General features: G+C 46.6%; 2 protein-coding genes across 7 annotated transcripts in view; one reads left to right on the forward strand and one right to left on the reverse strand.

The window, feature by feature from the left end:
• jmjd1cb (jumonji domain containing 1Cb) overlaps window positions 1-19,127 on the reverse strand; it is an 80,620-nt gene extending 61,493 nt beyond the window's left edge. For 3 of the 5 annotated variants that reach the window (XM_035533798.2, XM_035533797.2, XM_027021677.3), the window contains exon 1: window positions 18,720-19,125. In XM_035533798.2, the coding sequence (XP_035389691.1) occupies window positions 18,720-18,893 (174 nt within the window). In that variant the 5' untranslated portion in view covers window positions 18,894-19,125. Of the gene's footprint in view, window positions 1-18,719 lie in introns of all 5 variants that reach the window. The other 2 variants (XM_081697382.1, XM_081697381.1) reach the window with 2 other exon arrangements.
• A 2,403-nt stretch (window positions 19,128-21,530) lies between these two features.
• The window catches only part of reep3b (receptor accessory protein 3b), a 17,738-nt gene continuing 16,173 nt past the window's right edge, over window positions 21,531-23,095 (forward strand). For both annotated transcript variants that reach the window (XM_027021638.3, XM_027021637.3), the window contains exon 1: window positions 21,531-21,922. Coding sequence is in view for 1 of the 2 variants with exons in the window: in XM_027021637.3 (XP_026877438.1) it covers window positions 21,891-21,922 (32 nt within the window). In the remaining variant the exon portion in view is untranslated. The remainder of the gene's footprint in view (window positions 21,923-23,095) is intronic.

The raw sequence follows: 23,095 nt of genomic DNA on the forward strand, positions 1-23,095 counted from the left end.
TTATTTAAAAAAAAAAAAACACCAAATGAATAACAGCCACCTAATGTCCTCTGGCAGTAACACAGCTCAATGTTTTGAGCTCTCAGCTGACAAACATCCAGACTCCCCCACGCGGGGCTCAGGGGAGGGGGGCCTGAGCGACCTGCCCCAACGCGACCCTCCGCATACAGACAACTCACAGAGTATTTCATTAAGGAAATCTATATTGTTAATTAGTGCCAGACCCGATCCATATGGGCTGCCTCTGTATGCACCGGCTAAGGAGTCACTGTCGGAAAAGCCAGCCCAGCCCTAGTGGTCCCTCTCCTTGTGTTTGTTTGTTTGTTTGTTTGTTTGTGTGTGTGTGCGTCTGTCTGTGTCTGTCTGTGTTTTACCTTCCTGGTAAAACTGTGTTTTGTAAAGCAAATGTCCAGAGAGTGAGTGAGAGCAGAGAGCTGAAGAAAATGTTAAGTGACAGCTTTAGGAATCATCCATTTCCCCATCAAGGACAGACTTGTCAACCCATTTAGGAGCATGAGAGAGAGAGAGAGAGAGAGAGAGAACACCACGAGAAGCCACTGTGTGTCCTGAATCCCTCTCTTCCTCTCCACCAATGGGAGAGTCAACATGGATGTCTATGCCCTGGGGCTAGTGCAGCATCTCCAAAAATAACCCATGTTTCTGGAGACTTCCGCTCATGCGAGAGTGCCAGAGACAGCTCCTGTTATAATGACATCTCTGTAGACTTCCTTACCGAGCCCTTCTCTATGCATGGTTCTGGGCAAATTAGCATTAGGCCATTAGGATGCACAAAAAAAAAAAAAAAAAAAAGCACCCAAAATTAAACCCCCAGCACAGATAATGACTTCTGGTTTATAATCTCCAGGAAGAGTGAAACACAAAGGATTGAAATTGTATCTTCACGATACCCAGTCAGACGGAACAAGACAGAGCTCCTTATCTGTAGAATCCCTCTTTTTTTGTTTTCTTTTTTATTTCATGAACAAAGTTCTAAAAACAGCAACCCTCATATCTACAGATAATCTAGCCACTGGAATCTGGGGCATGCACTGCATGGGAAATTCCTCCTCTCACAACCGCAGCGTTTGTGTCTTCGCTCATAGGCCACCAGCCGACCCTCGGCCTGACGTGAAGCTCTCTCCTCACAGGAAGCTCGCGGGAAGGTGGCCGTTACCATGGCGGGCTGACAAGGGCAGAGCTTAAACATCTTGGGTGGTCCGCCACGGGAACAGACACAGGGATGCTGGACACGAGACCCTGGACATTGCAGGGTGATGGAGCTCCACGCCACTACAGGATGCAGATAGCTCATGACTGCTTGGGCGAAGAGGCAGAGCCAGTGCACAGGCCACACCCCTGCATTATTTTTTAGGGGCCTCCTGTACATCTCACCAGCAGTCACGGCACACGTGTGCTTCAGAGAGGAGGGGTTAAGTGCAAGAGAAATAGACTCTGACAGAGACAGAGACAGAGAGAGAGAGACATCAGCAGAGGGTTGCTGCTGCTGTTGTAATTATCATCATCATTAGTAGCACCTCTGCAGTTCTTCCCTCCTGATACATGCAACACTGATGCATTTCCTAACTCACAGCCTCTAACAGAAATAATGTGCTTGATAATGGCAATGTACTGACAGAAAGAGACAGACAGACAGACAGACAGAGAGAGCAAGAGAATTAAATATTTCTGCAGGGCACAGCAGGGCATGGCGGCGCCTGTCCTCCCCCCCCCACACCAGCTGCAGATGGGTGGGTCTGGTGGTGTAATCTGGACGAGACACTGTGTGTGATCACCCTGGTTTACAAGCTGGGCTTTAGCGTGGCACCAGGAGATACGACTGAGCACTGCAGCCATGGTGGAGACACCTGTAACTCGTGAGCCCTGCCAGGCGCTCGGCCTTTACAATTAACTATTACATTGACTTACCAACGAGACCGTCACACCACAGGCAGTGTTTTGTGTTTATCGCACATTTATTGTGTCATCGTAGTGTATGTTAATGATTTAGTGTTATGAATTAGTTATGCGTTTTTGGTGTTTGGCTGTGACTTATCATTTCGAACATCCTTTTTTTAGAGACTAATAAAGTACAGTCATCGTCTTACAGCCGTCGTCGTGGCTGCGTCTTGTAGCAGTGCTGTCTTGCGTCTTACAGCATCTCCTAGCAGTGCCGTCCTGCGACTTCTTGGGAAGGCGAGTAGCAGTGTATTTGTCTGCCACCGCGCAGCCAAGGGAGAGGCACGGGGGCGCAGGGCAGACACAGGGCAGACACAGGGCCCACCAGGGCGTCTGTGTCTCGCCACCACGTGCTGGAGGAGCCCGGAGGGGCTTTGCTCATTCTGGAAGCCTGAAGTGGAGGAGCAGGAGGAGGGCGGTGGGGGTGGGGCAGGTTTCAGTGCAGGGCCGTGTGATTTAATTCCCCAGTGCAGGTTCTTCTCCTTGGCCCTCCGCCTCGAGCGCGGCGAGGATGCTGGCGCCCTCTGACCTTCACCCCGCGAGCACACCAGAGAATTTATGACGGATCGCTTTTCTCTTCCCTCGCCACCCCTCCCCCTCCAGCCAGGGAGGAGAGTGGAGGGTCTCCGGCCTGGACCTGCTCAGCCCTGGCTGTCACGTAGCAGGACGAGCTTCTGATATGGCATTAAATAGGATGAAAAATGCACCGTCATCGTCCAAGAGTGACCTTGAGTTTAAAACAGAGAAGAGAAGAAAAAAGGCTTTTTTTTTTTTTTGCTCTCTGGGGAGGGTGCATGCTATGATTTTCCACACAGTGTGAACAAAGAGGACCTCTGTTTCTCACAACACACATGCTTGGCAGAGGACTGTATTAGGTTAGTGTTGCTTTAAGCACATGGTGCATTTTTCAGGCGCCTTCCAGTGTTTGGTTCAAAGCCGAGGCTGAAGACAGATGAGGCCCCTGACAGCCGTGCTTCATTACCCAACAGGCTGGTACAAGCGGAGGGGTGCGGCCGGGCCCTGCCCCCACTCCCCCCCACCATCCACACTGCCTGTCCGTACACACCACAGGAACGCCAGAGCATGCACTGATTTCCAGGAGCCACAACCCCCCCCACACACACACACACGGGCCTCCCCCCTCCTTTACTGGATGCCATCAGGAACCTGGGAAGGCAGAATCCAGGATGGCCAAGGTGGCTCGGGGTAACCAAGGAAATGTGACACACTCGGGCCTCCACCAAGGGAGATGCCACGGTATGATCGAAGCACGGGAGGAGGTGGTAACCTGGAGCGATGCAGAACAGCTGCGGATTCAGCCTCCAGGGCAACCTCTGTCTGTCAAGACTCTATGGAGCGACTCCTCATTCAGCACCAGAACCGAACAGCAAACCCCACTGCTCCAGCTGTGCTCCACGGATGGCAGCTGACAACATTCCTGTTATCCAGAAACCTGACCAGACACAGACTGCCCCCTGGTGCAGTCTGCTTGATTTGTGGACATTTGTTCGGACCACGAGGTCGCATGCCTTGCTGGGAGGAAGCTTGTGGGATAACGCGTGGAGAGAATGACACTTTTTTTTTTTGTTTGTTTTGTTTTCGACTTTTCCCCTCCCCCAACAGGTCTAGGGCGAGGACATGCCCAGAAACCCCGCCCTTTAACCCGGGACGGGAGCTGGTTTTTCTAGCCGGAGTGGGAGAACACAGCGCTGACTGATGGTCTCCCGCAGGGCTAGCAAGCGACCGGCGGGAACCAGCCACTATAATTAAGATGATTTATTCCCATAAACACTCGCTCCGCTGAGCGGCTGAATAATAGCCAGATCCAGCGCGCAGAGACACAGCTAGCATGTGGCGCGCGGATTACAGCAGGCTTCCAATACACCGAGCTGTTTATGTCCGAGTCGGAAGTGGGCAAACACTTTATTTCATCGCATTATGTGTAAATGAAAGGATCAATAACGAGATTTCAGCGGGAGCCAGCACACGTGGACCAATGCGCCGGGGAGGGCGTGGTCTAAATGCAGCAGTCACAGCCTCGGTTACCCACCCTTGCTTTAGTCTCTGAATATGGGCGGGGCTTGTGCATAAAGCCGTACCCTCCTGCCTCCCGCCGGCAGCCCGCCATCAATAATTCAGAGTGCTGGGAGAAGTAAGGTCACGTTTCAGCGGGGCCGAAAACAGCACACCGTCAGCAGCTGGAAGGACAGCTCGTGGGTGCCATGCAGAAGTGACATGGGGTGTGTGGGGCACGTGGGGCGCGTGTGGAGGCTGCACCTCCATCAGGACGCTCTGGACTGTCGTGGAAGCAGGACGCCCAAACTGTCTGCTCAAAAGGTCAGAAATATTCAAGGGCTTATTGGAAGTGTTCCAGCCTTCCACTGAAGGGGAGGGGTTGAGGGGATGGGGGGCAATGGAACGGATCTGTTTCAGATTAAATTATTAGACTCAATAAGTCCGCCGCCATTGGGCCTGGGCTGCATTAAGGGGGAAACATCTGCTCTGTGCTTTGAGGTTATGATAAGGTTTCCCTGTGCGGTGCGGTCAACTGTGTGGAAAGTCCGACGTCAGCGCTGTGTGGGAAAGTTCCTACTGCCACACGTGTTAGGAGGGCTACATGGACCCACTCTCTCCACGTCTGCTCGCTAGTTGCCCTGCTACCCCGTGCCCCGGCTGTCTTTGCGCTCCACCCCCTTCTTTTGAGTGGCGCAAGTCCTGGCTGGCTCCTGCGGGCTGAACAGGTCTCAGTCAGCCAGCTCTGGACTAACTGCTCGAGCAAGACACGGCAATACGCGTGGAGCATGCTGAAATGGGATCACTCCACGTCAAGCTATGAAAAAAAGAAAAAAAGTGTGGGAATAAAACCAATTCTCAACCGCAGTGTGATATCGTAAATGTGATCTTAAAGAGAGCAGGGGGGTTGTGATGTGGACGCGGCTATGTGTGCCGCCAGCAAACAGAGGGCCCACAGACCTGCCCGACACAGGGAGGGGTAGAACAGCAGTCCTGCCGAACAAAGGGAGGGGCAGGACAGCAACATTCCAGGGTAATTGGCTCCTGAAACAGTTAACCAACCACTCTCGGCAAAGTCGTGTGGGAATATGTGAACGGCAGGAAGCAGGCGGCACGTTTCCCGTGGTCTGCGTGTTCCCGTGACGACTGCAGCAGGAAGAAAGTTGCGCTGAATCAGTGCTAGCTTCTAACCTTCTTAATGCAAATTACACCTTCATCAGTGATGCCAGCAAAGACCACACATCCCAACGTCACAGCCCACACTGCGGAGCAGCGGCACACGTGACCTTCCCTGGCCTCTGGACGTGCCGGGATCTGCACCGACAGTGAGGGAACTGAAACACAAGGAGAGTAAGACAGCTGAGCTCCGGGGTCCAACTGCGCCGCAACGCATGTGAAGTCAGGGCAGCCTTCCAGGGGCTGGGTGTCGTCTACCCGGTGACACCAGGTGACCTTTCTCCGGGGTTGGATGTCGTCTACCAGGTGACCCCTGGTGACCTCTGGCAGGGGCTGGGCAGGCAGCACGCCCCCTCTGTCATTTCCTTCGCTCTGGGGCAGGACTCCACTTCACGGGAGACTTAATGTCTTTCAGCTGTGCGGAGAAATGTGAATTCCCGCTGCTATCGCATAAATCTTCTGCTAAACTCCCTTCTCCCTGCCCCCTCACTCGCTCCGTCAACCCTCCGTCAACCCCCCCGCTTTTAGAAGCTGGGAACACGTGAGCCGGAGAGACCTGGTTGTCTCCCTGGTCTTCGGATTACGGCCCGCGGCTTTCCCCATGGACGTCCAGCGGGTCAACTTAGTCTCAAAACAGGAAATTTGATTTCGGAGGTGCAGTGCACACTTACAAACACATGCACATGTGCGTGTGTGCGCACACACACACACACACACACACACACACACACACACACCCAAACACATACACAGACTTACAAACTTCTCCGGTTCACCTCAGGGCTGGAGCACTGACATCATGGAAAATAGCTCTTTATTTTTCACAATCATTTCTGGCAGTGTCTGCGTTTCCTGTCGAGAAGCCACTGGATTTCTCAACAACCCCGATCACATTCAGAAGGACCAGTTGTAGAAATGAAGCTCAGCTGTAACGCGAAGGTGCCGTGTTCTGCAGCTTCGATGCCCACATGTGACAGACACCTGATAGACTTACTTATGAATCACAGCTTGTCATTCTAGATGGTTAGCTATGAGCTCGTCCACTGCCTAGATGAGAAATGCACAAATCCTCTCTCTCTCTCCATCCATCTATCCATCCATCAATCTATGGGTAGGCATTGGGTTGTGCAGTATGTGTGTTGATTTAAAAACACCCTCCTCTAGGTCAAATCAACAAATCACAGCAGCCTTATTATGTGTGCTGAGTGAACTAGCCAATCAAAGACTCTCTTATTAAAGGATACTGTGAGTTGGACTGACACCTATCCATATATCCTGATAAAAATTGCCTTTTCCCGGGGCTTGGGACTGGAACAGGTTTAGTTTTTAAACCAGAAAACAAACATTTCTCCACCGTTTCTCCACTTGGCGTTCTGGTCAACACTACACATGCAGTCTTGCTGTGTGCAGTTGTGTGTTATGCTTGGAGGGTGTGGAAACACTGTTCCTATTCATGGATTCTGTTTGTGACTGGTGACCTGGGCACTTTATCCGACAGCCTTCACTTGGAGAATGAGCCAGCCCGAATGCAACACAGTGAGCTGGAGAGCTGGAAACTAAGAACCGGACTTCAGCCCTTGTGACCTCATGGATACAGCACAGCCATTTTAATCCATCCGCCCGGATTACAGCAGTGAGAAGTCATGGACCGCACTGTATCTCTGACAAGGTTACACTCTGACCTCGTGCAGACCTGGCCTGGACATGCACGCTGTGCATTTCACACAATAAGCTGCTGAAAGACGCGTTGCCCAATAAACAGGCGAGCTGAGCGTTTCCCAGTTCTGGAGGTACGTATAGTCGGCCTGCCGTGCCAGTAGTGGAACATGGAGGCATGTTACAGCCTGCTAATTGAAGGCAGACATCTGGCTAAAGGCTTCCAGCCAAAACTTACCAAACACAAACAACTTAGACCGGGAATGGAAACTTCCACCCCCCCCTTCCACAACACCCTCCTCCCAGCAGATAAACAAAAGCTGTACGAGTAACAAGATTCCATCCAGGGGTCCAGGATCAGCTCGGTCTGGAATCCTGTATGGTCTGGAATTCTGTTCCTCCTCTCAGGCAATGGCCTGGGTCATGGATTTTCCAGCAAAGCGGAGCCAACGAGCGCAGCTTCAGACGAACCAGCATTCCGATATCAGAGCGTCGCATTCTGCCGAGACACGGCCAAAAGCCGAGAGCAAGAGCGCCCCCGACGTTGCTGGAGAAGACGTCACTGTGGAGATGCGGAAGAGGGAAAAAACCTCACATTGCTGTGTGTGCAGTTAGTACAACCGAAGTGGGGTTTTTTTTTTTAAAGGGGAGGCTATTAAGGGCCGCTCAGGTCACACCTTTCTGGACATGTCGCCTCTGCCAACAAGTTGTGCTCAGCCTTCCGGTTGTGCCATGTGAGACACAGGAAAATAAACACCAAGCCGTGGATACACACCTTGCTTGGAAAGGTCAAGTGGAAGAAAGATAACATATCAATAAGGAAAGCTAAACACAGTAAAACTGAGTCTAGCTAGCCAGATAACGGAGTAAAAAAGGCAAGAAAAAAGAAGAAATAGGAGGAGCAAATACCTTCCAATCCCTTAAGTCACATTTAAGAATGAAAGAGAAAAGGTGGGAAGAGAGTGGGAGGAAGCAGGAAGCCCCCCGAGAGCTGTGAGCTACGGCCCGTCCGAGACTGAGAAGGTCTCCTGCCTCTGTGTGAACCCCAGGAGGCCCCAGTCTAGAAACCTTAAAATTACACCCAGTCCAACACACCTACAACCACCCTACTCCCCAATCAGCACCATCACCACCCTGAGAAAACCCTCCTAAATACACAGACATTCTTAATTTTGTCTACTGATTCTCTACATATCTACAGCTGCTGCAGTGAGTGAAGAACAAAAGAAGACCATTTGCTATAACCCGTAGCACCAAACACCCCCCCACACACACACACACCCATCACCCCCCTCCTCGGCGGGACAGGACGGGACTCTGGGCAATCTGAAACGCGGCAGCAGCACAGTGGTCCTTTTCAGCGGCTCGTTATGGGACATAACCACAACTCCGAGATGCTCGGGCCAGGCCCCCCGGGGCCGGCGGAGGACCGGGTATTGAAAAAGCAAACAGAGATCCAGATGAGATGTCAGACTGAGCCCCAACCCCCACCTTACCAGTGATGCTTCAGCCCAAACACACAGGGAAATCTCAGCTTTCATCGGGGGGGGGGGGAGGAGCACTCTTCATCCCTAAAAGGGCCATATGAAATGTGCAGAAGCTGTAAGGAAATAAGAGATTTTAAAACATGGAGTCATCTGCAGATCGCTGAGTAAGAGTTCCCCCTCCACAGATCTGGAAAATAATCCAAACAGATCGGAGGGTTTATCGCACCTTGTTGGCCCAGGCTGCCTTACAGCGCACAGGTCTGCCCTTGTGTTGCCATGTTTTCAAGCCCCTAAGGACCAGAAAAGTTTAAACAGCGAAAAGCCCAACACAGCATGGCATCCGCAGCGTCCCAACTGCGTCCACCACAGGCACGTGACCTGTGCTTATTTTGCAACTTGCTTTCGATGAAAGCATGTTTTGCCAGAGTGCCTCTTGGTTGAACTATTTTTATCTTCACTGCCATTGCTTCAAATGGGAGACTAAAGCCTTCCTTAGAAGCGTGAACACACACACACACACACACACACACACACATCTAGGAGGTCTGAAAGTTTGGCTAAACACTCAGGCCCATTTATCTTGCTCGACTGTGACTGAGCTCATAAAGTCAATACGGGAGACCACAGGTTTTTCAGCAGCGGTCGGCCCCTCCGTCATTCCACTTTAAAGTCAGATAAAGGAGCATGTTCCTTGTCTCTGTTGCATGGAGGCCAGACCGAACCGAAAGAAGCCGTGAGGAGGATCCCAGAAAGAAAATTATTCCCCTGTGTAAGAACACAGGAAACATGAATTACTTATCAAAAAGGTTTCCAGGAGTCAGAGTGTCTCAGCACTATTAACGTATCCAGAAGTGTCTGTCTGGCACTTGAATACAAATCACCCACCCGTTCCTGTCCGACGCTTTTCTTTAGGCGAAATGTTCCCGTTTTCTCATTCCTTGAAAGCTCGGTTGTAGCTTGAGAGATGCCGACAGTGGAGTACAACATAAGGCATGTCCTATTAGCCCCGGCACAATGGGCTCCATTTTTCATTCCATATTTTCACAGAATTCCTTTCTCTTGCTAACACAGAGAGCTCCACTGCCAACCACCACCTGCAGGAAAGAACATTCCAGTGGTGGGTATGTGAATGCATCCAGACACTTTCACTGCACATGTGCACACATCAACGCATGCACAAGTACACACACACACACACACACACACACACGTATAAGTGCACACACACTCACATACATGCATGCATGCATGCAAACCCAAATGCATGCATGTACGCACACACGCATACACTATAATCCCAGCCTTTCCCTAATGCGGGCAGGGAGACAGAGAGCACACTGTTTGTTCCTGAGTCCTGCACAGGGTAGCCATGTCTGCCATCCCAATAAAGCTGCCCTTCAGGAACCTCCATTCACAGAAAACGCACATCATCTCACGCACCAGAGTTCCGAACGGCGCGTCATAACCGAGTCTGTTTGATTACGTGCTTCCCTCAGCAAACAGGACCCTCTCCGTGAACGCAGACGAGACCAGGTCTTGATTTATTTACCTGCTTCTCAGGAACTCAGGTCTTGCAGACTGTGCAACCAGGGCATTTTGCAGCCAAACTTGGCCCACACTGTGCAATGTGTTTGCTCCGTGTTATGCAAACAAGGAACCTTAACGGCTACAGGGTACATTGGTGGCATGGAAAGGTGATACGGACAACACAACACTCCACACAAGTAATTGGCCATGTAAGCAAATTGAAGGAACTCAAAAGTAAATGTTAACACTAATACATGGTTGGCAGGGCAACTTGAAGAATCAAACACTGGCACTTGTCTCTGCAGGATGCCGTCTGTTTATTATTTACTACATCCCCTCCCCCCAAAAAACCATTAATAAGCATGTTTTCTGCCATACAAAAAATAAATAAATAAATAATAAAAATCAACAAAAGTTTACTTCCCATTTTATATTTAAGCAAAATGCGCAATACAAAATAAGTAGTAAATTTATATTGTTATTGTCATATATAGTTATGTGCAAAATAATAGCAGTGTGTTTAAAACAACTGAGAAAAAGCTCAATCCTCATAATAGCATTTATTTCCATATACACAAAGGTAATGGGAGCACTGCACATTCAATTCCATATGAAAACATGAACAAAATATCAGTTTTTAAACTGAAAATGAAGAAAAAAAGAATAATGGGCTGTTAAAAAATAGCAGTGTTTTCAATTTCATTTATAAACTCGAATATTTATAACTTTCAGTATAAACTGAAAGTTGTTTACAGATTTAGCCTTTCTGTTGATTACTGAACTAATATTTAGTTGTGTAGCCTTTATTTCTGATAACCGCTTTACATCTGTGTGGTATGGAGTCAACTAACATCTGACACCTGCGAACAGATATTCCAGCCCAAGCTGACTGGACTACATTCCACAGTTCTTCTGCATTCTTGGGTTTTTCATCAAAAACAGCATTTTTAATGTCACACCACAAATTCTCAATCGGATTGAGGTCTGGGGATTGGGCTGGCCATTTCATAAAATCAATCTTGTTGGTCTGCCCGCTTGTTGGTGTGTTTCAGCAGGACAACGACCCCAAACACCCATTTCAAGGGCATTTCTTCTTCAGCATAAGGTAACATGACCTCTTCCAGTATTTTGATATATTCAAACTGGTCCATGGTGCCTGGTATGCGATAAACGGGTCCGACTCCAAAGCATGAGAAACATCCCCAAATGATTATACTTGCACCTCCATGTTTTACAGTCTTCACAGTGTGCTGTGGCTTGAATTCAGTGTTTATGGGTCGTCTCACAAACTGTCTGTGGCCTTTAGACCCAATAAGAACAATCTTGCTCTCATCTGTCCATAGAATGTTGTATCACTTCTCTTTAGGCCAGTCAATGTGTTCTTTGGCAATGTTTAACCTTTTCAATGCGTCTTTATTTCAGCAATGGTACTTTAATGAGGGTTTCTTGCAAATAGTTTGGCTTCAAGTAGGTGTCTTCTGATTGTTGCAGTACTCACAGGTAAATGAAGATCTTCTTTGATTTCCCTGGAGCTGATCATTGGATGCTTCTTTGCCATTCTTGTTATTCTATGATCTACACGAATGGTAGTATTTCTTTTCCTACGTGTTTCGAGTTTTGTTTGCCATTTTAAAGCATTTGAGATCATTTTAGCTGAGCCAATTATTTTCTGAACTTCTTTATATGTATTCCCCTCTCCAATCAACTTCTTGATCAAAGTTCTTTCTCCTTTGGTACAATGTCTGGAACAACCCATTTTACTCACTGAGCAGCAGGTACAACATTTGCTGCCCTCCTTCTTTAAATAAGGACCATAATTGACACCTGTTTCTTCATAGAATGAATGACCTCACTAATTGAACGCGGCACTGCTATTAATTTGAACACACCCCTTTCATTAAATGAGTCAATTACACCCAATTAGCAGCGTGCATGTCAAGACTGTTGATTCTGTTGGCTGCCCATTACTCCGCTACACCTAATCATAATAAGATAATACAACATGGGAAAAAATTTATTATTATTATACATTAGTGATGTTAGACTGCTATTCTTTTGCACATAACTGTGTGTGTGTGCGCGTGTGTGTATGTATATTTATATAAAGTTAAGCTTGTTATAAGATTGCATGTTATTACTAATACATTATATTTGTCATGAGAAGAGTAATTTGTCACTATGAGAGTTTTAATTATATTGTTCATAACATCTAACCATGACTACTCAAAACTGCACAAAATCATAACAAAACAAGGCGCATAAAGTGATAAAACGATGGCGCACGTCTGTCTCTTGTGCAGAGGAATGGCATCACCACACACGGCCTTAACCTTGGGCTTCCTGCTAAAAGCACATCTCTGATTCACTGGGGTCCATTTGTTTTTCTTCCCTTTTTCAATTGATACCAGAAACGTTTTCTCTCCTCATGGGAAGCCCGTTGGAAGGCAGTGCAGCTAACGAAGGCACCTTTCCATGCACCCCCCCACCCCCCCCAAACACCACACACCTTTATTTTCCCATGTGACTCTTTGGTAGATTGATGTCCCCCTCCGACTACATAACAAGGGAAAAGCTGTCTGGCCTGCAGATCATGCAGCGCCCTGGCAGAACCTCAAACATCTGCTAAAGGTCAGGTTTCCACTGCATGGGACCAATCAGGAGGCCACAGTACCCAGCCTGGCTCCACCGGAGCTTCCAAACACGGAGTAGGGTTTCACACTGGAGAAGGAACCTTGCCCTACATTTAAAGGACACTTGTGTTACACAGTCACCCTGCGCTAGGCAAGACAAGCCCTCAGGACGCTGCTCCCTGTGCCGAAAGAGGGGCGCTATGTGAAGCCCGCCTACGGCTAGAAGCCACGTTCTCTCCCCGGGGCTAAAAGGTACCCGGTTAGACCACAGAACACACCACTCAGCTGACAGCTCGCAAAACTGTGCACAGGGAAGAAAATGGCTCAAATACAGTCACAAGTAAAAGACGTTTTTAGTTCAACAGCCAAACCACTAATTCTTTACGTGGATGGTATAACAGCAGAGGAGACTACCATATTGGTAAAAGCAAAAAAAAAAGAAGACAAGCTAGCCAACATAACACCATCACAGGTAATGGCCATCTGAAGAAGGCCTGTAGTTAAACATTAAATAGCTGCTGTTTTTGCTCTGATGTCTCAAGCTAAGGTTCTACAATAAAAAGAAATTGTGTTCAGTGAAGCAAGACGCGCATTTATAGAGGATAATAGAGAACAGAGTCTCAGCACGGGCGTCAAAAGGTTTCTTGAGGGGCCCGCAGACAGATCTACAGCGTGATGAATAGGCCAGACTTCTGCATTGTTCCTGGACAATCCACTGCTCGCAATAATTGCACTCAAATTTCCCCTGAGGTTTTCACTCGGTCCAAAGTGCAGCGGCCGCATCACGTGCCTTACATCCTGAGGGGAATAGAGGTGTGTGTGTGTGTGTGTGTGTGTGTGTGTGTGTGTGTGTGTGTGTGTGTGTGTGCGCGCACGCGCATGTCTGCGCTCAAAGGCTGTTTCAGCTCCCAGCCATGTCTGTGTCTCCCATCGGGCCTCTCGTTTGAGGCCTGTCGCTCTACTGCAGAGCAGACCCTGGCTTGTTGGTGTTGTTTTCTTAGCCTGGGGTACAAGCAAAGCTAAATAAACGGAGACGCTCCACGCCGCTCCTCACATCCTGCCAAGCAGCCGTGTAGCCATGGCGACATGACAAAAGGAAACAAAACAAGGCCTCATGCTCGTTGCGTGTCCAGATGCGGCCTATCACTTCCTGAAGTCGGCAGGTGCTCCTGCAGCAGACAGGACCGGCACCACGGACGACCCTGGCTAATGCCTCCCGCAGTCTCCGGTCCGCGTTGCTGGCCCATACAAGTGGGAGCACCAAACGGGAAGCGTCGCAGAGGCTTGGACAACGGGGAAAAAGAAGGCCCCTGCTCACGGGCATCCTCACGTCAGTCGATACACCCCACACCCCACCAGCCCTCACCGCCTTCAGGAGCTAACAAGAGTTAACTTGTTTTGGAGCAAAATTTAATTAAAGGCGCATTCCGGCAGGCCCGTCAAACGCCGACACTGCCACCTCGGAGAAAAAAGGCCCGGGGCGCGGGAGTCGTCCTGAGACGCTGCCAAAAACGTTCCGAGCAAGGCCCTTAGGGTAACAGTCCATTTATTTGATTTGTGAAAGCAACACGCTGAAAAATGAACACACAGCACAGGCTGAGCGAAAGCCATCTGGCTTCGTTTACAGCCACGCTTGACGCTCGCACGCACGCATGGACGGTGCGGGGAGACGGAGGCCCAGGGGGTCTGCACTGGCTCATATGTCCGGTCCACCTCCAGAGATAGATGACTAACAGTGTTTGCGTTCTGTGGCCCATCACTCGCCGTCTCGGGCGGAGCGGGAAAAGTCTTTGCCACAGAGAGAGGATCCGCGTGGACCACCAGGAGCCTGCCAAGGGCCACTCGAGAGAAGAGGAAAAATAAAATCACAGGAAGTGATACGATGGGAGGATAATTATACCATAATGACAACGTATTCTCTTCAATATACTCGTCCGGCTGACAGAAAGAAACTCTCACTCTCGTGAGTCACTCAAAAGTTGATTAGGAAATAGCCTGCTCCGTGTGGGTCACAGCTCCGCAGCTACAAATAACAGATGTTACCACTATCTTGTTGCCTCATTCCACAACTATTCAGAGTTACAGCATTAATGTGTCAGCTCACACACTGGGGTCGACCACTAGAGCTCTGATAAAAGCAGTTATACTTTAGCATTTTATGAACTGAGAGTTCCCTGTAAACCTAAATGACGTATCATTTAGAAATGACCATAACAGTCAAAATTAGGCCATTTTAACTCAGTATATGCAATGTGGAAATAGCAGGCTTACATCAGATAACAAGGTATCATTCTTACTATTTGCATTAGAATATTATCCAGTAGATCTTCTCAGTTAACTGATGTAGGCACCAACCAAGTCTATTCAAGCAGTAATTTTATCAATAGAAAAGGTATGAACTACATTTCCAACACCACTGTAGCTAATGCAGTTCAAACCAGATGGTCTACACACTGCAGAAGCAGGCTTGGTTTGTGTGTGTGTATGGCATAGATTGTTGCGTCACGGCGCTGCGAAGATTAAGCACGAAGCCTGTCAGACCCAGCAGCTCCGTCACTCACGTGGCTCAGCCGCTGTTGCTATGGGAAGCGGTCCAGCCATTGGTGAACGACCCCTGCCTAATGAAAGTGCACTCCACTGTCACTCACCACACCTAATGGGAGATCTCCCCTACCTCGACCCGCACCGCAAAACCACCCCTCACCAGCGCAACGAGGCCGTTCGTCAAGCCAAGGCACACCGGTCCTGCTTGTCCGATGCGCCGTGTCTGACACCTCTCACAAAGAGCAACGGTGGATAATCTTAATTGAACAACAGAGTGTGAAAGGTTACAGTGATACTCCAGGCCACACTTTCCTGGAGTATAACTGGAAAAGCAGCCTGCGATGTGTCGATACAGCAAGCTACTGGAATAGTAACTTGACGAGAACAAACATTACTAAGCTATTGTTCCACACCCTGGCCACGGCACTCTTCCCACCGAGCCCGTGTTCCCAGGTTGGAGCCAGCTCAAAGGGGACGAGTGTTTCCAGGACAGGCCTGGTGCAGGATGCAGGTCACTCTAGGTTAGCGAGGGCAGATTCTGGGAAAAGTTCTTGTCCAAGTCCAGGGCTGTTGACACACGCAGCAGACAGGGACCCAGAGCTGACAGCAGAGCTGCAAAAACAAGACCTTCATCGGGGGCCAATTACACAGGTCGCCGCTGGGACTGAGTTTGGTTATGAAAAAAAGAAAGAAAGAAAGAAAGAAAGAGAGAGAGAGAGAGAGAGAGAGAGAGAGAGAGAGAGAGAGAGAGAGAGAGAGACAGAGACTCAGGGGAGAGGTGAAAGCGTTAGACGTCACGGGAAATGCTGCTTGTCCGTCGCCGTTTCCAGAAACCGGCCGCGTGCATGAGAGCTGAGTGTTGGGCAGCCTTCGCAATTCGGTGCTATCCAGTTACGCGACAAAGCAAGCTTCTGGCTGATATTCTGTCAGTGGCCCCCTTCTACTGTTTCCGGACAGGAAAATTCTTAATAGACACTCATTGTCCTCTCTCCCACATATAGACTGTGCACACGGGCCGTGGAATACATTATTACTCAGAGGTTCTGGTTTGATTTCAGCCATCGTAAGGTTCTGGCCTTACAGCAGTTAAAAGACCCATTACAAAGCCCTGATTCAAGACCGAGAGACTTGCAAGCAAGCATACTGACTGTTATTTTATATATATGCACTGTATATACATACACACACACACAGTTAATCCCCGTTCCCTGTGGTATGTCCTTCAGACCTCTCAACAACAACAGTTGTAATCCACTAGTGAAAAGAAAAAATTTAATTCAGTTTACATTAAGGTCAAGGCATCTGTGGACTGCTTAACATTTCACCATTCAGCCATGACAACTATAAATCTCACACAGTGATAACTGTCACATCTTTTGTTACTATTTTACGATGGCGACACATTACATGAGGTCAAAACTGCACGAAGCGATTCAGATGCAAATAAGACAGGAAACATACTTTAGTCTGGTTTTGAGGCATCAACGTTTTACGGGAGATTCGAAAAAAAAAAAAAAAGAAGTCGACTCTGCAGCCCGGCAAGCACGAAAAAAATATCAAAAAACGAGGCTCGCTGTCAAAGGATTAGGGTCTGCACACTAGCTGCATGAACAAAGAGCATGCTCTGTGCAGGCATACATCCAGCTCTGATGCAGCGAGATGATGGAGGACTCTGGAACATAGCACTCTTTATGTTGTGGTGCAGTGGGGGAGGGCCAGGAATGACCACCACAGGCTCACGTTACAGGCTGTTTTCTTAAGCCACAAATCACATGCCCACTTCCAGCACTTAACAGCCAGTTGCTGCCTCCATGACCAAGGACTGCTCCAGACAGCACTAGCTTTAACAATTAGGAGCGTTGTGGCAATGTTGTTATAACAAAGATTCACATTGAATGTCTGCAGTATGTCCTCATGCGCAGAACAGTCATTGGTTACTGCAACCAAATGAAAATGGAATATATGCAAGAGCAAGTGTGTGTTTCAATTGGAAATGGTAAAAAATATTGCAACTACAAGAACTGCAGAAAGACACCAAGTCCCCAAAGATTTGAACCTCAAAATTATTTTCTAATAACAGCACACAAAAAACTACATCTCACTTTTTGCAATTCATGCATGGAAGCCGATATAATAGAATTTTTTAAAGCATAAATATGCCACCTGGATCTTAAATTAAATCCATCTGAGAAGTCATTTCATTTTTATGAACAAATATTAGAGTATCTAAAGCATAATTCCATTACACTGTTGAAAAGTCCTACTTTAACTGCATTTTTATTCTGCGTAGCAAACGCAGATGCTGAAGCGCACCTTTGGGCCTAACCAGGCCACGGGCGTTCATCGTGGAAAACGCCTCCCCCTGCCCAGTTTTCTGCTGATTAGCACCATCGCAGCTAGTGAGCTGAGGCCACGTCCCTGAAAACAAACCAGCATCACGCTGTACACACACAGACCCTGTGACCACAACACCACACAGTCCTCTCTACTCATCTCCATCTGCAGGAGCTCCAGGTACATCACTAGCAGGGTGCCACTTTCCTGACTGTCTGCATTTCTGCTGTATCGATGAAGAAATCTGAAAGGTCAAGAATATCCTTTCCTGTGTAATCTCACAGCAAAATGAGAACGTTATATGTTTTATTTTTAGAACATCACTGTTTAAGCCTGTTGTTTAGGTGTTTAAGTGGCTATAAATTTGGAAATAAGGATTTCAGGTTACAGAGTGAGCAATATTTTAATATACTTTAATATATTGATCACTGTACTGCAAAAAAAATCTCATTGCCACTGCTTTCTGTTTTTGTTTTGGGTTTTTTTTTTTGCCATTATGAATGGATAGCTAGCTAAACGAGAGAAACAAAGGATGGCATCATTGCTCGCATCTACATCTGGAAAACAAAACGGCTTAGCTAAAAAAATGCTTTATATTTAGGAAAGCCTTTCAAGATTAGGAACAGACTAAAAATTCAAACTGCCATGTTCGCTGATTGAAACCATTTGTAGAGGAGTTGCAACACAGAAAAAATGGGTTACACTAACATGTTAGCTCTAACAACAACAACAACAACTATTATTATTATTATTATTATTATAATTAAGCAATACTAGACAAAAGGTTCGTTTTATTAATTAGGAAAAACAGTGCAGACCTTTTTAAGAAATGTCCATATTTTATTAGTCAGTAAAAATCGATGTGTTGCATTTTGGCAGACTGCTTACAAATACAAACTTGCAAAATGTAAACATGTTTCGCAGTCTGCTGAAATTCTAGCAAAGCAACGCCGTGCTCATCGGAACTTGATATTCCATAACGAGCTTTTAAGCCTTTAATTCCAGTCAGAAACCCAGGCGCCTACAAAAAAAAGCAGTCCACGAGTGACCAAACACTGCTATTGTTCTTCTTAGGACGATGTCGACCGACTGCTTAGTTAATAATTCGAAAAATAAGTGTAGTGTGTGCTGGTAGGTCGCTAAGACAGCTGGCTAATTCACTAGCTAGCTAGCTGTTCCAGTCAGCACCTGGCAGAAATGTATGAGGAGTTAGCCTGGCAGCTAGGCTCGAGTACGCGGCACTAAACCAGCGTGAAGTTTCAATATTTCTAATACGCGAAACACATCGACTCCACTGGTTTTTTACGGGTTTTAGCGAAGTGTCAATTTCTGACTGCAGCCAGAGAGAATTCTGAGGTAAATATTGGACAGGGGACACGTAAACACCATTCCCTACCGTCAGCTCCGGGTTGTCGTTGTCTCGGTGACTAACGGCGCGGATGACCCCGGCTCGCCACGGCCAGCGCGCGGGCTCCGCGAGCTCCCCGCGCTCCCCGCGCTCGAGCAGCCCGTCCCCGCTCACGCACAGGAACCGCTTCCCAACCAGCTCCGGCCGCGCTTCCACCGCCATGGCCTTCCACGGAGAGTGAAGAAACCCTCGAAAACTTCAGAAACCCCCCACGCCCTACCGATCGGGCATTTACTACATGAACACTGCGAATCGAACAAAAGAGAAAAAAAAAATGGAAAAAAAAGACGGTGATTTTGCCTTTTGCGTGTCGACCGCAACCCGGGGGATTTAAATTTCTTTCAGCCTCCACCCGCAGATAGTCGCGCTCTCGCTCCGTGAAACTGAACACTGGAACACATCACTGCCAGGGCAGAGATCGGTATCCCTCCGCTGTCCGTGGCTCACGACATGTCACACCACAGCAGGGAGACGTCTACGTCCGCCAGACAGATTTATTCTCAATGAGAGATTGCTGCTCTACTATCGCCAGGCTGGCGAAAATAGTGCTCAGATGTTATTGTATTCGACTCGCAGCAGTGGTGACAAAACCTCTCAGAGTAATGTCATACGTCATTTTTTATTTTTTCTAATAGATTTCATCCAAATCAGTTCGGCGTTATTGTTAACGTGTGATACGAATTTACGAAACGTGATTTAGCTAGTTTCGGGTGTAAACATAGATATATATATATATATATATATATATATATATATATATATATATATATATATATATATATAGATAGATAGATAGATAGATAGATAGATAGATATGTACTGTAAGTACAATGCAAATAACGACACAAAATGCTAGAAATGAGCTAAGTAACAGCATATTTTATGGTATGGTATGTATCCTTAAAATGTCTCGTGAAATGTATATATTCTACAAGACTAATACAAACATAAAAAATGGCACTCGCTTTAAATCACTGAGGGAAAATATCTCATTCATTTTATCTTTGCTCTTTGAACTACAGGAGCGCGTACAAGCGAAGAATTCGGATTGATTATTTCTCATGGCAGTCGTTCGTCGTATGTTTGCAGGTTTATTGCACCCGCAGAGTCTGCCCTCGTGGGCTGTGCAGTGGTGAGAATGGAGGGGGGGTTGCGTGCTGTTGTATGTAAAGCATGTCCACTGGAAGCAATCAGCCCTGTGTCACCTTCAGGTCAGGGCAGTAGATGGAGAAAGATGGCATGCTGCTGATAGAATCACAAATCATAGTGCTCCTGAGATGGCTGTTAGGTTATGCCTGTCTGCTCATGAAGACACTCTGCTGCATGCAGAATAGTAGACCAGCGCTGGAACAAAGTGACCAGTGCAATACATGCACCTGCTCGTTTCAGTCTTTTCAGTGCTAACAGCTGGAGTGTTCCCGGTGTGACTGGGCAACGAGATTTTGGTCGACTGATTTATTTGTTTATAGGTTTAGGTGTTGTATATTCTACATGGTATGACTGTTAAATATTACAATGACATTAGGATATCTGAATAATTAGATATTATCTAATTATAAGCAGTCCATAGTTTGAATTAAAAATAATAATAACAATTTACTATGAGCAAATGGCATAAAATTCCCATATTTTATATTTCAATGTTTAAAAGAAAAATAGATGATTGACAGCAGCAATGACTGGTCATTTACATCATGGACCTGCATGCTATCTTATTTGTCCTTCTCTGTTGCTGGAACGTCAGCAAGTATTGAGTGCAGATCCACATAGCATTACAACAGAGAAGGTAAGGTTCTAGTGGGGGGAGGAAATTCTCTCCACCACAGACATGCCTATGAATAACAACAAGATTAGCAGGAGAAGCCACAATTCACAGATGTCATCTGTTGCCAGGCTTGTTCCACTATGCGCAACGTGTGCCTTATATGCATGTATTTCAATCAGTTAGAAAGCTGCTGCTCCTTATCTCCTGTTTGTGTAGAAGTGAGATTGCTTTCAGTTTCATAGGATCCCAGTGGGTAAGGTGCATCATAGAATACTTCATGCTTTGTACAGGGAATGTGCTGAGATTTGAGATTTTGAAGTTGCAGGCACTAATTTCTTTGTTTAGAAGGTTTTGGGTTTTTTTTTTTTGCTGTAAAGGTAAAATTACTTTAAAATTGTAATTGTAAAACATTGGGCACAAGAACCTATCATTTTCATCTTTAGAATAATGAATAATCTGTATTTTCCAAAATTATGTACACAATAATTTACAATTTAAATAAATAAATAGATACATTATAAGTAGACTGTATTGTTTTCATATAGGCTACAAATAAACTGGGAAATTAAACATTAAGGTGTCTAGTAATGTTCCGCTTAAAAACGTAAATGTAGACCTAAGCAGATTAGTATAACCTTTGTTGTATTTGTATATCCACAAAACATTACGCCATAATTCTCTGATACAAATCTGTTTTTGTAGCCATTCCACTAATTGTACAATTTTGTAATGCAAATTTGTTGCAGAACAAGCATATTCAGAATACGAGTGTGTGTGCTAAGTGGTTCCACCGTTTGTGCATTTTTAATATTATTTTATTTGTTGATATACGTAAGATGTTTTACTAAACGTATTTGAACGGTTTCGTTGAACGTGATGGACTTGTTTACACATTCATGTACCAGTCACCGCAATGACACTCTTTGACGAACTTGTATTTAAACCAATCACTATGCAGTATAACATGCAAACAAACATATTGGCCAATCATGCGAAGCAAGGGGCAGACCCAATAAATCAAATGATTCCTTACGTCAACGTGCGCACCTTGCTAGCTCTTCCCTCAGCCGCGGCGGTTAGGTCGGGGGCTCGGAGGAACTCAAGACCCCAAAACAAGACTAGTTGAAAAAGCTATTCCTGTCTGGCGAGGAGGTGTCGGGATTTTTTTCTTGTCGAGTTTGCAGAAACTAGTTTTAAGACAATGTAATTAGCGATCTGAATCCAAGCAAGCTGTTAGCAAGCTAGCTAGGCGGCTAACACTTTTGAACTTGCCACAGAACTTCAGCCACGGTAGTTGCTAAGATAGCAGCTACGAGCTAATTTAGCTACGTTAGCTATTAGCTCACCAACGCTCCCCGGTTTGGCGTCTGCAGTTTCACCGGGCCTGGGGAAAGATGGTTTCGTGGATTATATCGAGGACAGTCGTGTAAGTTTGATTATTTTTGTCCGTGAAAAGCTTCTTGGGTTCTTGGCAGAAATATGTTGTTTTGCACTGAGGTTATCCTTCATTTGTAGTAGTAATGCTAGTTAGCTTTTACTTGCCACTCGTAAGCCACTATTTCGTCTGATATGATAGCTGGCTAACTAAATTAGCTAACCTGCTAGCCAGATAAACGTCTTAACTGTTAGCTAGTTATCTTAGATACCTGGCTGGGTAGGGTTTGGGAGTCTTAACTGTTAGCTATCTTACCCGTTTAACGTTTCAACCCAAAATCAATGCAAGTAATTAAATATTTTAAAAGCTTACTGGATAGCTAGTTTGCGTAAATTGTTAGGTAGTTAGTTCAGCCAGGTTAGCCAGGTTACATCGCCCGTAAAGACCTCGGGTTTAATCCACCCTCACATATGTAGTTTATTGGGTTAATGCACGACGCTAGCTGGCTAAAGCTAATTAGTTCGCGGTGTATTTGATACGGCGTAACCTAGAAATGTTTTACTGATAAACTGCGCAGCCCCAGAGATCACGGCAGCACTAAGGTGTGGTTACATGTTATGTCTAATTTAAACTCCAGCTGATCTGCCTTTCGTGTGTGGCCAAGTTTCTTTGTTTAGTGCTTTGTCGTGCATAGTCATGTTTTAAAGGCGAGGCTGCAGTATCACAGGGATTTTTGACTCATCTTGACCCTTCAGGGTTTTTTTTCCCTTGTGTGTGTCATGAATCCTCCTTTCATAATTGTTCAACAGGTAGTGTAGTCAAGCCGACCAACCTCCTCTCATCTCCTACAGCAGCTGGGGTTTCAGGTTATCGTTGTTTGTGGCCCACGGCACAACTAGTTTCACTTTGTTAGTTAAAACCTCCAAATGTATTTTCAAGATTTGGCGGGATTGGTCTTAGTGACTATCCGTTGTCTGCTCAGCTGCGAAAACATTTTTAGAGTCCATATCTATTTTTACCAGAATTAGGGCTGTTATATATTTAATTTTTTTTCTGTTTCCACTACACCTTATAGATGTAGGCTTAACTCACTTTATTTGTTGGATTCTTTATATTACGTTACTAGTAGGCGCATTTATATATGCCCCATTGTATCTGTACATCATGCTGAGACCTGTTTGATTTGTGTGTGGATGTGGTCATGCTACTTCACATTGTTCAACG

This window comes from Electrophorus electricus, chromosome 15 (assembly GCF_041902795.1).
Source record: "Electrophorus electricus isolate QZ-2024a chromosome 15, ASM4190279v1, whole genome shotgun sequence".
NCBI classification, from domain to species: Eukaryota; Metazoa; Chordata; class Actinopteri; order Gymnotiformes; family Gymnotidae; genus Electrophorus; species Electrophorus electricus.